This window comes from Bactrocera dorsalis, chromosome 4, assembly GCF_023373825.1.
Source record: "Bactrocera dorsalis isolate Fly_Bdor chromosome 4, ASM2337382v1, whole genome shotgun sequence".
Classification (NCBI taxonomy): Eukaryota; Metazoa; Arthropoda; class Insecta; order Diptera; family Tephritidae; genus Bactrocera; species Bactrocera dorsalis.
The window spans coordinates 58232204-58246748 of record NC_064306.1 but is presented as its reverse complement, the minus strand read 5'-3'; the positions used below and the strand labels follow the sequence as shown (position 1 = coordinate 58246748).

At 41.1% G+C, this 14545-nt stretch overlaps 2 protein-coding genes across 2 annotated transcripts in view; one reads left to right on the top strand and one right to left on the bottom strand.

Annotated features, from left to right (window-relative positions):
* The window catches only part of LOC109579497 (SCAN domain-containing protein 3), a 107031-nt gene extending 102843 nt beyond the window's left edge, over positions 1–4188 (bottom strand). The window contains exons 1-2 of the mRNA XM_019990046.3: positions 4033–4188; positions 1397–3951 (exon numbers count right to left, since the gene is read on the bottom strand). Coding sequence (XP_019845605.2) covers positions 1870–3642 — 1773 coding nt within the window. The 5' untranslated portion in view covers positions 3643–3951; positions 4033–4188 and the 3' untranslated portion in view covers positions 1397–1869. The remainder of the gene's footprint in view (positions 1–1396; positions 3952–4032) is intronic.
* A 5922-nt stretch (positions 4189–10110) lies between these two features.
* On the top strand, positions 10111–14219 carry LOC125778094 (uncharacterized). Its single transcript, XM_049454392.1, has 8 exons — positions 10111–10578; positions 11029–11180; positions 11262–11444; positions 11503–11712; positions 11784–11960; positions 13190–13488; positions 13550–13695; positions 13757–14219. The coding sequence occupies exons 1-8, from the start codon at positions 10335–10337 to the stop codon at positions 14095–14097; spliced, it is 1752 nt and encodes a 583-aa protein (XP_049310349.1). The 5' UTR covers positions 10111–10334; the 3' UTR covers positions 14098–14219.
* Positions 14220–14545: the final 326 nt, after the last annotated feature.

Genomic DNA, 14545 nt, shown 5'->3' with positions numbered 1-14545 from the left:
TCTTCAATAGTCTTTTTTGACACATCTCAATCAGTTCAGTATTATTTGGCATTTCATAATAAATAGACCTACTCCGGAACAACGTTTGCAAATCGTTAATTTCACGTTTTAGTCAAAATAATCAAGGGATGAACCATCTGAGACGTAGGCACGGCCAACATTTGAAAGGGATAATCTTCAAAAAATAAATGGCAAAGGATGTTCATTCAAATGATAATAAATATTCCCCATTAAGTTTGAAGCTTCTGTGTTTTCTCTTTAAAATAGAAATGGATCAACCTTCAATATATATGTACAGCACGGAAACTGTTATACTGGCAATTTACGAAGCCAATTAACCGAACTGAGGACAATCTCATATAACCCTATTTGAAGTATATACCATTATATCATAATCATGATTCTCAATTCCAATATGGTGGTTGGTAAATTCGAATTAAGCAATCATTGTTGTTATCACTTTCATAGCCAAAATGATAACAAAATTCTCTAGACAGAACGGAATTGATGGAATTAGCATAAATTAAACAGTGTCGCAAATTTAATTTGTCCAAATGATCTTCCTCTTTATTTTCTGCTGAGCATTTGTGTTTCATGTCAGCTTTTAGTCGTATGATTATTGTATAATATTCATACGTACATATGTATGTATGTTTTTTTTCTATACACTTGGACAAAGATATAAATTATGATTCTCTTTGTTTTTGTTAATTTAATTTATTACATAATTTGTCAAGTTAACGTAAAGGAAGACAGACAGAGAGACTTGTCTGTGGATGATTTTATGTAGCTTCGTGACATGAGATTGTCATATGCGCTAATTGCATTTGATAAGCCTAACATGTTTGAGAAATGGAATATGGAAAAAATATGCCAGTAAATTTATGAAAAGAAATTAGTAATTGAATTGACTGAAAGTTCACACATACGCTAATGACAATGAAGTTCGAGATTCCACTCTCTCAAAGCTAAGTAACCGCAAGGATACGGATTTTGTTCAGACAAGGACTGTCAGGCAGGATGAGTTCCACACAGGGGCGGATACAGAGGGGAAAAATTGCGAAGTGACGGCTTTATAGATGCGGAGCTAAAAATTTAACAATGGGCGTGGCACCGCCCACAGCGATAAAATGGAGGAAATCGGACTACAACCACTCCTATTTTTCATACAGCACTAATTGAGGGCTGGCAGGCTTAAATACATTTATTAAGTATTGAAAATTTAAAAGCAATTGTTTTAATATACCATAAAGAGATTTAAATAGTTGCTCCATATGTGAGCTGTGATCCTTGCAAGTTGCAAGAGAATAAAATATTCGGTTACACCCGAACTTAGTTCTTCCTTAGTTATTTTTGACTAATATTATGAGCATTCAATTCAATTAACTTTGCTTACCTCAATTGTAATTAAAATTGTATGCCTCTTTTGAATAATTATTAAAACAAACGCACTTTATAAAATATACGTATATGTACATATATTTCCTAGTAACACTATGTTGAAATTTTAGAAATTTTACTTAATATCACTTATTTTTAATGATAACAATCCCGCACTTCTCACTACTTTACTATTTAGCTAAAAACTTATATTAACTGTTTGTTTACACTTTATAAACAGCTGTTACACTATTTGAATAACAGAGTTGTTATATGATAAACAAACATAAATATATCAATAGCTCAATTAAATACGTACATACATATATTACTATATAAACCGTATATGTATGTATTTAAAAATTATATTAAAAAAATTTCAAAATATAATAGTAATATCAAATTCAAAAAGATTTATGTGAGGAATATAGATTTATTTGTTTGTCTTAAATGTATGCATTAATATTTCAGAAAGTTTGTGTCAAAATTTCAAGACGGTGTAAATGAAGTCCCTAATTTGTATGTGGAAAGCGCTAGTTCATGTATATCAATATCATTTTCGTAAGTTTTAATACGAATAATGTCAGCAATATGTTTATCAGTCATTCTATGGCCATGCTTACTTAACAATAATTTCATGGTAGCAAATACTGCCTCACAATTATGCATGGACCCGAACATTGAATACAATTTATATATTTCATTTTTCAGCAGTGGATACACCGCATCATTTGCTTTCTTCCAGAAGTTTACACCAGTTTCTGTTGAAATTTGAAAATCTTCACGCATACGCGCCAATTCCATCTGCAACTCAATTTTTTGCGCTTGTATGTCGCAAGTAAGCGGATTATCGTGTAAATCTATATTTTGCTTAATAACGTCGAAATCTTGAAACCGATGACTAAAATCTTGTAACAGTGTTTCTATAGTTTTTGTGTACATATCTATTTTGTAAAAAGGCGTGTTGTCATGAAATATCTGAGCTAGGTTTGGTAAATTAGATATGTTATAATTTTTAATTTCGTTTAATAAGATTTCAAATTTCCTTTTGAAAAGGGTTAGAGTTCGAACTAAATCGAAGATGTTCTTATTTTTACCCTGTAGCAGTAAGTTTAGATCGTTAATAAATTGTGTAATATCACACAAAAACGCTAAATCAGCAATAAAATCTCGGTCTTTAAGCGCAGCAACAAATGTTTCGACGTCTGGACTTACATTTTCTCCGAAAAAAATTAAAACATCTTTTCTTAAATTAAATAACCTTTGCAGACATTTGCCTTTACTGAGCCAACGCACATCGCTATGTACAAGTAAATCTTCATGGTCAGCATCAAGTTCGTCGAGTAGAGATTTGAATTTCTTTTGGTTGAGCGCATTGCGGGCATCTTTTATTTTTTGGATCATTTCGACGGCAAAGTCCATTGCATTATGTAAGCATAAATCTTGCCTAAGTAGTGCTTGTTGGTGTATAATACAATGGAATATTGGCACATATATAGTTCTCTTTAATAAGCACACTTCAAGCTCTTCTTCATTTCCAAGCATAACTATCCCACCATCTGTACACACTGCACTTAATTTGTTAATATCAACATGATTGAACACATTCACTTCTAAGGCCTCCATTATTTGTTCCCCATTAACATTGTCATGCAGGGTAACTACATTCATCATTTCTTCCGACGTTATTAATTTATCGTCAACGGATTTGATGCATATTATCAAATGACTTTTATTATTAATATCTGTGCTTACTTGCAAGCAAAGGGAGAAATATTTACAATTATCAATGCGTTTTTTTGTGAGCGAAAAAATATGTGAACTGATTTGCCCGGTTCTACGGGTCATTGTATTTTTACTTAACGGTACTTTCTCCAAAACTTTGGCCATTTCTTTACCCTCACGTCCGAAACAACACATCACTTCGGTTGCGAGTTCCTTAAAAAATACAGCATCATCAAAGGGGCGACAGCGCTTAGCTAACGCAAGCGTAATTACAAAAGAAGCTTTCTTAACATTTAATTGCTCGAAATTATCACTTTCTTGTTTTTCTTCAATTATAATTCTCTTTTTTAATTCAGCAATTAAATTTGCTCTGGTGTCAGCTTCCATATTGATATATTCTTTATGACACGTCCTGTAATGCCTTTCAATATTATATTTATGGTTGCGCTTAACATTGCGTTGGCATATCAAACATATCGGCTCCCCAATACTATTTTGGGTAAATAAAAAATCGGTTTCCCAGTCATCGTTAAACATATTAGCGTTTACTGTATTGTAATGCTTGATGACTGATGAATAGAAGTACTTGTTTGAAGTCTTCTTAATTACTGCAGTACACTCGATTGTGTAAATGAGAAAGCAGAGAAGCTAGCCTCGCTCGCGTGCTCCATTCGTGGACATATATGATTTATTTAATTACTCTCATTAATATTCAAAAATACCCAGTATTTTTTGAATGCGTAAGTTCAAATTGGCAGCATTCATCAAAAATATTTAGAGAATGTCGTATGCATCCAAAGGCATTATGTTCTATTTGTATTTCAAAAATGTGAGTTTGTTGGTCATCTGAAATAAGAACACAAATTATACAATGCTCTTAATTGTTTTCATAAACACCCTTCAGTCACATGGAAACCAAGCACTCACCTTATTTTCTTTTTAGTGGTTACAGTTTAAATAATATTCTTTATTTATAAATTACCGGCTCTTAAATAATTACTTTTCGTATTTGTTTACACATTTTGTTGGTAATTTTAATGTTTATTTCATTAGACCAAAACTTAAACAGCTGTCATAACTCGAACAGCTGTTCAATGTTTCCTTGAATACTGGCTGTGTTCACTGTCATCCGCATTCGAATTACACCGCAGTTGAATTATTCACCACGGTTTATGTAAATAACTACCCTACAAGGCAACTTTCAGTTATGTCACCAGTTAACTACCCAATAGCACTACCAGAGATTTTTGTTAAATTGTCAGAGAGTTTCTTAAGGCTCAACTAACAATTATTCATGCACAACTTTTTTATACTCTAACCAAGGTTACTGAGTTTGCCAAGAAGTTTGCAACATCCTGAAGAAAACGTCGGAGATCTTATGAAATATGTGTGTAAATGTTCACCAGGAGGAGCTCTGTCAATTTAGCCATGTCTGTCTGTCTGGATACACCTGAACTAATCCGTCAGTTTTTAAGATATCGATGTGTAATTTCTAACCCGTCCTGCTCTCCCCAAGAAACTGCTCAATTTTCGGAACCATCGGTATCGCATCATTAGAGCATATAGCTGCAACATACACTGAACCAACTGTTGCAGACTATGTTATATTAGTCATGTCTTAATTAAGTTTCCCTAAATCACACATGTAAATAGTCATTCCAATTCCGCATTCAGTTCATTCTGCGCTCCTTAAATGATTTTCCCCCAACACTTACAGCCCCATATTCCCCGTAAGTTATGATACATTTACAAGACCACGACCACGTTCATAAGACGTATGTTTCTGCCCGGCCTCAGGAACGAACCTTACCCAAGGGGCAGAAAGATAGAGATGACAAACATGGTCAGATATCTTGGTGTCACTTTGGACTCCACTCTGCGGTGGAAGTAGCTTGTTGACCTGACACTGGTAAATCCTTGGGCTGCAAGCCAAGGGTTGTTAGGTGGTTGTGCACCATAGAATAGAATAAAATTTTGAGGTTCTGCACCGCGACCTATGGTCTATTGTGCCCTCCCCTATATCACAAAGTTGCAGAACTGCGATTTAGACCACTAGCCCAATGCATAGGTTTCTTCGCATACTCTGCATACTTCCTGTGACGAGTGTGAGCTGTGAACGTTGTTTTTTGACATTTCGCCGCATAAAAACGTTGCTGAAAACGAACATGCTTTAATTGTTTAAAATAATCGTATTACAGATCTTAAAGCAGCAAATTCTGGTTAGACTTTCTTTTTTTTGTTTTGTTTTTTGATTAAGCTCTCTAATATTCTTGTTGAAAGTCGACGATTGATTAGAAAGATATAGAAACTGACATCGCCTATTGATAGTATTATTTGAGGTAATGCACCACGACCTCTCCTATATCACATGACCTCCCAGAGCCCCAGCAGCCTGAACAGTTCCAGTAGTTTGCCGGGCGCCAGTGCGGTGATGTGATCCCTGCTGATATATACGGAATCCAGGGCCTTGAGCTTTTTCCACAGATTGCTGTGCAATCCAGGATTAGGTGTGCTGGTGTTTCCAGCTCCAGGTCGCAGAACCGGCAGTTAGCACAGGAGACCATGCCCATGTTGGACAGGTGCTTCCTGAGCTTACAGTGTCCTGTGTAGACTGCGACAAGGAGACGGAATTTCTCACGGGGGAGGTTCATTAATTCTTTGAACCTGGAGAGGTTATATCCTCCTAGAAGCAGCTTGGCGTGACGCATACTTGCTGCCTGCCGCCAGTACCCCTCCCTCTCTTCTCTCTCCTCAGTGCGAAGCAGCTCCTTAAGAGTGTGGGGTCCTACTGCTATATATGGCTCTGGTCCCAACATCTTGGACGTTGCCGCCTTGCGTGCCAGTTCGTCGGCCTTCTCGTTTCCTTCTACTCCCTTGTGCCCTGGTACCCTAATAGGTGCACCCGGTTGCGCAAGGACACGCGATTTAGCCTTTCTATGCATTCCTCGACAAGATCGCTTTTACTGCCGCTTGACTATCACTGAGGATAGCTATGAGCTGGTTGCGATAGTTGCGGCTGAGGTTAACTTCGGTGCACTGACTGATGGCAAAAACTTCAGCCTGGAAGATGCTAGGGAAGCAGCCCATAGGAATGGACAGCTTAGTATGCGGACCCGCTATACCTGCCCCAATGCCTTCCGGTGTTTTTGAGCCATCAGTGTACCACTGAATGGTACTGTCCTCCAGCAGCCTTTCCAGAGTGGAATCATTCGACTCCGTTTTGCTGCCTAGAGTTACTATGAAGTTCTTGTTGAGATTTATTTTCTTTGATGTGCCGTCTCTTGGGAGGAGAGCTAGCGGTGTGCCTTCCGCTAGAGAGTCCATCTGTTTAGAGGACACCATCTTCCCTCTTCCACAGCCTTCTGCTGACATTAGCAGCAATGCCTGCTCCGTCTCAATGTTGAGTCTAAGGTGAGGCCAAGGAATTTGACCTCCTTTGACATTTCCACCTCTGTTCCTCCAATTGTTAGGGACCTCAGGCCCGGAAGAGATCTCCGTCTAGTGAATGGGATCACGGTGGTTATTGCTGGGTTGATGTTTAGCCCTACCGTGCTGCACCATCCTTTCGCCAAGTTTAGGCCCCTTTGAACAATGTCACAGAGAGTGTTCTCAAATCTGCCTCTCGCCATTATGACAATGTCGTCCGTTAATCCCTGACAGCGGATTCCATTGCTGGTGAGCAGCTCGATTAGTTCGTCTACTATCAGGCTCCATAGCAGAGGGGACAGTACTCCACCCTGTTGGCAGTCCCTCGTGGTGCCAAGACGAATCTTGCTATCTCCTACTGATGTTTCTGCAACCCTCGTGCGCGGAAGGGCTTCTATCCATCAGCGTATCGTGGGGTTGACGTTCCTTCTCTCGAGTGCCTTGATCACGCTAGTGTGGGACGCATTATCAAAGGCACCCTCAATATCAAGGAAGGCGCAGATCGCAACCTCGCCATTTTCTAGCGAATCCTGCAGCTCAGACGTGAGTTGGTACAGAGCAGTGTTCGTGGATCTACCCGCTCTGTACGCGTGTTGTCTGGCATGCAGGGGTGCGATCCTTAGCACTTCCGATCTAATATGATTGTCTAGTACTTTTTCCATCCCTTTCAGCATAAAGGATGTGAGACTTATAGGCCGGAACGATTTGGCTAGCGAATAGTCGCTCTTTTCTATCTTGGGGATGAAATTACTTTTGCAGTTCTCCATGGTTCAGGGATATACAACAACGCCAGGCTGTCTCTCATCAGCCCTAGCAGGTGTGGAAGGAGGATATCCATACCCTGCTGCAAGAGGGCCGGGAAGAAGCCGTCCACTCCCGGTGACTTGTAGCTCGAAAAGGAGGCCAGTGCCTACCTGACCGAGTCTGCAGTGAACAGGTTCCTTGCAATCAGCCAGTCTGAGCGATCCGGCCTACTTGTGACCGAGGTTGGAATTAGGTCCACTTGAACTGTCCCCGGGAAGTGCGTTTGTAGGAGTGTGTCGCCCTCTCCTCCGCGCTTGTCGTATAAGGCCCGTCTTGTCTTTTTAGGGATAATACTGTGTCCGTCTTACCCTTCGACAACGCCTTCTGCAGTCTAGCTGCCTCCGGGGTCGAGGAGACGCTATTACAGAATTTCCTGAAACTGTTTAACTTGGCAAGCCTAATCTCCTTGTTATAGACTGTTAGGTGCCGAGGGCTCTGTTGACATCCGCCACTGTGAGATCAGCCCGGTCATGTTGTCGTTACTTAGGGTGATGTCTAGGACCTCCCTGCGAACACTGGTTACGAAGGTGGGCTCGCACCCTACATTCTCTATACTAATGCTATTACTAAGTATGAACTCAAGAAGTGACTCACCCCTCACGTTGCAGTCCGTGCTACTCCATTCCGTATGATGCGCATTGGCATCGCCTCCTATGGTCAAGGGAAGATTGTTGGCCCTGCCACCAGATCTTGCGTTAGAAACTCTGAAATACAGAAAAAGTCTATATCGGCTCTAACAACTACACAGGAACGGGGTCTCTCACTGGAGATATCCTAGATTACTTTGCTATTTCTCGTGTTGCGGCCTCTTACCTCCCCTCTGAAAACCCAGGGTTCCTGAATTAGAAGGATGCTCAGGTTGTCCGAGATGAACCTCTTCACGATGACCGCCGAGGCCGCCGATGCGTGATGCAGGTTCACCTGAGCCACTTCCATGCCGGTTCTGGAGCTTATAGGATTGGTTCGGTGAGAGACAGGTCTTCGTCCAAGATCTCTTCCTCGATCTGCATCTCCAGCCCCTCCAGAAGCTCCTGGGTTGATGGCAGCGTGCCTCCTTGCTCGTTGTGGGGGCTCGTTGCTACTTTCTACATCCGCGGCGGTGGTCTCAACCTGCCCAGCGGGATGGGTTCGTTTGGGACTCGTTTTTGCTCTCCCGAAACCACAGCCGCAGTTGCCTCATGCGCTGCTGGGCGGGTTTCGGGTGGAGCCGGTGCTTCGGTCATCCCCGTCGTAGCTCCTGGCTTGATGACGTGGTCTTGGGCCTCCATGGCCTCACAATGATCTTGCCGAAGCGGAAATTCAACCTGAATCCCTTCTGCCGGATGTACTTATTGGATGTTGAGATTCCACCCAGAACCCTCAACTTTGCTTGCTACGACCTTCCACGCCGAGGTACTTAAAACCTTCATTCTGGTTCCTTACCAGATTGAACGCGATGTCGTGGCTTTTGTCTGCGCTTCTAGGGAAGAACGCCACCATGCTGTGCAGTTGTGGAATCTCGTCACACCTTCTTACACACAGGGCCGGACCCTTCCAACATCCTAGTCTTGGTGTGATCCCTTGTAGCCAGGTGGACGATCTGGCTGCAAATCATCAAATGGGGCACGGGTGGCATAACACCCTGGATTAGCTCTTGGTCGCCGCGCACATGCGGCCTCTGCCATCCCCCAGGGGAGATGCTAAGCAGCATCATCCCTGGTGGATGGGAGATGCCGTGCTGTGCTGCGGTTTAAGCCCCTGCACCATGACAAGGTGCCTACCATTCGCAGAGGTTGTGCACCATGATCGTGCGAAAAATCAAGTATGGGGCAGTAGGTAAGGCTCTAACTATCGAAGCTGCATTGACTTGCATGCATCTGCATGTCGGGTGCAATGCGCACTTGGCCGACGGCAGCACTTAAAGTCATGCTTGAGCTCACACCACTTCACCTAATAATCGGTCAGAAAGCTAAACACACGCTGTTCCAAATGACAACAAAAGGATGTGGCAGAGGTAAGGTAATCTCATCCCAGCAGATGAAGGAGTTAAGTGGTGTAATATCAGTCGCTCTTCTCCTAAGGAACAGCATTACCAAAAGAATAAACTTCTCCATGAAGTTCAAGGTTACCCTTAGCAGCAAGATTGAATGGAATGATTCCACTCTCGAGCTATTGCTTAGGGATCGTACAATGAAGTGGAGTCGCAGGACCACGCACCAAACTCTCCATACCTATGGGAAATTTTCGAAGCATTTTTCAGGCAGAAGTCTTTGCCATAAATCGGTGCATAGAGATAAATCTCCAACGCAACTAACGAACGAACGTAAAACCATACTTAGCGGTACTCAAGCGGCACTTGATGCGATCTCTGCCTATGAGATCAAATCGATACTGACGCAGGAGTGTAGGAATCGGTTGAATAACCTAGCGGAACGTAACCAAATGCACCTCATCTGGTTGCCCGGTCGCAAAGGTTTAGTCGGGTATGAACTGGCTGATAGTCTAGCCCGTTCCATAACATTCATTAACATGGTAGGAGCTGAACCCTTCGTCGCGGTGGGTCCTCATAACTGCTTCGAAAGGAAGAAGGAGTAAATAATTGACATGTAACAAGGGCACCGTGAAATCTCATGTATTTTCCAACTAATTGGAATCTTCAAATCTAAAACGAACTTAAGGTGTACCGTTAAGAATTCCTTACCAATATTTCAACTGAACCGTTTCAAAAAATACTTAATAAAAAAAATTTGGGAATCTTAATCCCGGTAAAATCAAGTATGCGCCACAATTTACATAGAAAAAATATTCGCTCTCGAATAGAAAAAAGCAAAAAAAAAAAGAAAAGATTTTTTATATAATTTTTCACATGCAATTAGCCTGTGGCATTCAGTCAAAATTTAGACGATTTAATTCGAACGTTCAACTTACCATTATTTTTGGAAAACATAACGAGTGCCATTGGAGTTATTGACCAGTTCTAACGTGTATTTGTAACAACTTTTTCCCCTCAATTCGCCAAAATGATAGAAGTACCGGTTTTGCCTTGGGAGAAGATCGACTGGAGCGATGAACGTGTGCAGAAAATCTATTTGGATTGGGGTGTATTCAACACGCACAAGCAACAATTGGATATTGCGGCGAATTATTATGATAAATCATTGGAATTGAAGGCAGACGATGCTCGGGCGCTGGTCTACCGAAGTCTTTGTAAACGAGACATTGCCCAGACAGAGGGCGCCTTGGAGGACGCTTTGGCTGCGTTGGGTGAGTGAAAATGGAAACTTGGGAGGAGACGCGGTGAAAAGGGCATTCATTTGAAAGTCCAAAAACGAGAATTCAAGAAATTAGAAGTTTTCTTGTTTTATATTATCATTCCTCTTAATAGATCCATATATAAATATTAAGGTGGCCGATACTGCTTAATTTGGAATAGGCAGTGAAGAAGAGATTGGGTACAATTCCTCCGGACCCTGAGTTTTCAGAGAGGATCGATGCTCTGCCATAATATTTTATAGATTTTATTCTTCGACAATTCAATACAATCGACCTGGACCCCGGTTTTCTCTCTACACCGCTGGGAATAAATTTACCTAAATAATTACCTTCCATCACGCTTCAGATATACTTCATTGAATTATTGTCCCACTTATTATGAAAAATCTTTTTGACGTACCCATTTTTTATTTAATTTTCTATAAAAACTATTTCTTCCAGAGATCGAACCTCAAAATGCCATTATTAATCAAGAAATATGTCAAGCGCTACACGAGTTGAATCAGTTTGAAAATTGCAAGCTAGAACTTCATAATAATTCCCGAAAATATATCGGAAGAAAGGCTTCAAGGTTTATAAATAAGCTTATTGTGGTAAGTTGGATATAACCCTTGATAAAAGAGCAAACGAATTTTGAAAGCTTACCAACCATATCTCTCTGCCTCTCATTTAAGATCGACGAAAACTTCAACGACACCGTCGGCGATACGTTGAGCCCCTTTATACTAAGAAATGAAAAGATTTTCGCTGATGTTTTGGCATTTTTAGAGCGTGAGAAATACGTTGATCCGCGACCACTGTGGAAAGTACTAAACGAGCTGGGTAAATGCGATGTGCTCAGCATACTCGAAAAGGAGGTAAACAGGCTGCGACCCTAAACATTATCGATGCATGTAAAAACTTTCTATTTTGTAGGAGGTATTATTGTCGCCACGAGAGGTCGCTAGAAGGGAGCGCGCGTTCAGGGTCTTCAATCAAATATATTACAACAAAAGTTGGATTGATGTATTATTTTTGAAGAGTCTGCGTGAAAATCCCAATTTACTGTTGCCACAGAATAAAGTGTCCACGCCATTTTTGCGGAATCTTGTGAATACCAAATATGATGTGGTTAAAAAGTTCCTGGTAATGGGCATACGAACACGGGGGGTACAAAAAATATTAATTTATAATTTTACCTATTTTCGGCATACTAGAAAATGTTACAAGCACGTAGTCCGGTCTACACTGAGCAGTTGCGTAAGTGCCCCAATAGGAAGATTTGGGAAGCTCAGCGTCAGAAACATTTGAATCATATACAATACCAAACCCGTCGTAATATGCTAACGATCTTACGTACAATACGGCAATTACGCGCTGCGGGCAAAATTAAAGTAAGTAAACAAATGATATTTCTTTTTATTTGGTTTTTTTTTTAGGTAGCGGATCCCAAACCCAGCGCACAACCCTGGGGAGGTTCGCCTTCTCACTTTAGGTCGCCTTCAAATGGATGTTTCTTGGCTACCCAGAGGATACTACGTCTAAGACCAAAAGCCGTGAGCTGCTTGCCATATGTAAAAAAACGTTTTTGGCCACTCCCAAGTGAATGGGGTTTAGAGATTTTTCCTCACTTGCTTGAACTGCTACACATGACTGCAACCTCCAACTTCCACTTTCCACTTCGCACTTCGCCTTCTTCCTTACAGCTTTGGCAAAGAGCGTCCGACAAAATACTTTGCCGTACCATTTGAGAAACTATTGAACACTGTCCAGTCAGATATGACTTCGAAAGACCACTTACGGTTGACTCTGGACCAGAAGGATCTCAAAATCGCACAAGTTCTGGTTTTTGACCAGCGCTAGCAAAATGCACTGGCGGTTCAAAGCTCTAACACCAGAAAGCAAGAGGACGTCAAAAGACAAACTCGCTTTAACGAGCTCATCGGCTTTGCAGTTTACGGTGATTCCACTAGCCTCGCCTCATCCATGAATCCATCGCAAGTGTGAGAGCCGAGAAGGAACCGTTCCCACGACAGTCGGATCTACGTAGCCGGAACGGATCCGACCCCAACTCAGCAGAATTCTGCCGATACAACAATAACAGCAACAACATCTGTCAAAAAGTACTTTAGCTGCCTTCATAAATAAATATTTTTGTGATCGGGCTAATAGAATTTCTTTGCTATTCCTGTAGATTTTACCCAGATTTTTCAGTTTCGGATTAATTGGGTTGTAGTCCGGATGGTTTAGGATTTACAGTCTTTGCCAACGCAATTCGTTCCCGAAACAAGAGCTAACAATTGTTTAATCGTAACTGACCAGATTGAAACAGCTTCGGTTTATTGTTGTCAAATATTCGACTCTTTTAGGGTCTTTTAGATTACATTGGCAGTGACTCCTACCGTCGAAATCCCTCGAGGCGATCCTTAAAAGATGTTGAAAACTTTGAATAACCCTCTCTCAGTTATCGTCGGTAAAAGTGGTGGATTGACGTCCTCCCTTTTGGTTAGTTTTCGAAGACCTAAGAGCTCAGTATGCTTAGTTTATACGGTTGTCTTCTCTCTCTTTTTACTAATATTCACAAATCTTACCAAATTAATTAATGAACCGAACATATTTGCAGCAACTCAGCAAGTATGTCGAGGAAGTAATGGGCGATTATGTGGTATTGAAGACACACCGCGTAATGCCCTGGAAATTCGAATTCATCAATGAAGTCTACAATACCTTGGCACTAGCATATGCCGATATTTATACCGCGCCACCGGACATGAATTTTCATTATGATACACGAAATCGTCTCATACGTCTCTTAAAAGTACCCATCGATAAGAATAAGGACCGCAGCATGAAATTCGTGTTCGGAGACAAGTCCACATATCAAGAGCCCGATGCAATCGATTACCCGCTGCTGGCTTACAAGTGAGTGAAGCAAAAAGTAAAGTAAACAATTTCAAGAAATATTTTTTAAAAATACTTTCAGAAAATATTTGGCACGCTTGGAGAAGCGTATGCATTTCGCCAAATATTCGATTGAAAAGTGCTATTTGCTCTACGAAATCGCACAGAGCCATTTGTCGCAGAGTCGCTTTGAAGAGTGTTGCTCCGTGGCGCGGAAGGCCATCGAAGGTTAGTGTTTGAACGAGTTTTGAACTAAATCTTTGAGTTCTCCAACTTCCTCTCTATGTAGAATCGAAGAATTGCAACAGCTACTTGTGGCGCTTTTTGAGCACGTTGCTCATTTGCAAATCTCACGCCGTGTTGCATAAAGTCGAAAGGGGCCGAGATGCACTCAATGAGGCTTACGACTGCGCTACTTTGCTAAAGAGCGACGAGCTCTTACATTTCATAGATGTGTGTCGCGTATCGATCGAAACGGAAATATCGCTGAAGAAGCGTGCTCAGTCCGTCGACTCGGTGCGCAGACGCAAGAGTCGTTCGTCGATTGTCAGCAGTCACTTGTCGCAAAATTCCAGTGGTTCGGGAAATACCAACCAGGAGGAGAAGAAGGACGATGATGAATTTGAATAAACTTTCGTTTTGTTGAGTTTCTGTGTAAACCAAAATTATTTTCATATAATGTATGTAATGCAATGGCGATCCTTATAAGTTGTTAATAGACGTAAGGATTCGGCAGAAGGCCTTAACACCTTTATGATGTTCTTAAAATTGTTTGTTTTATTAAGGTATTTTTTTACATATTACATCGACTAAACTCCATCTAATGAAACCTTGAACAAAATCCTTTTAAGTTTGCATCTTAAAGATTCCGAAATCCCTGAACCGATTCGCCAAAAATTTCGAAGATGATCTAATTGGAACCCCGAGAGTGTTGTTAAGTATTTGAAAACCTCTGCAGCAACAGTGTATGTTTTCCAAAACACATTTATGATACGATAAGTTTATCTACTTGGTCTATGAAAAATCTTACAAGTGATTTTAAGAAAGCAAATGGCTCTACCTATATGACAACCGATTT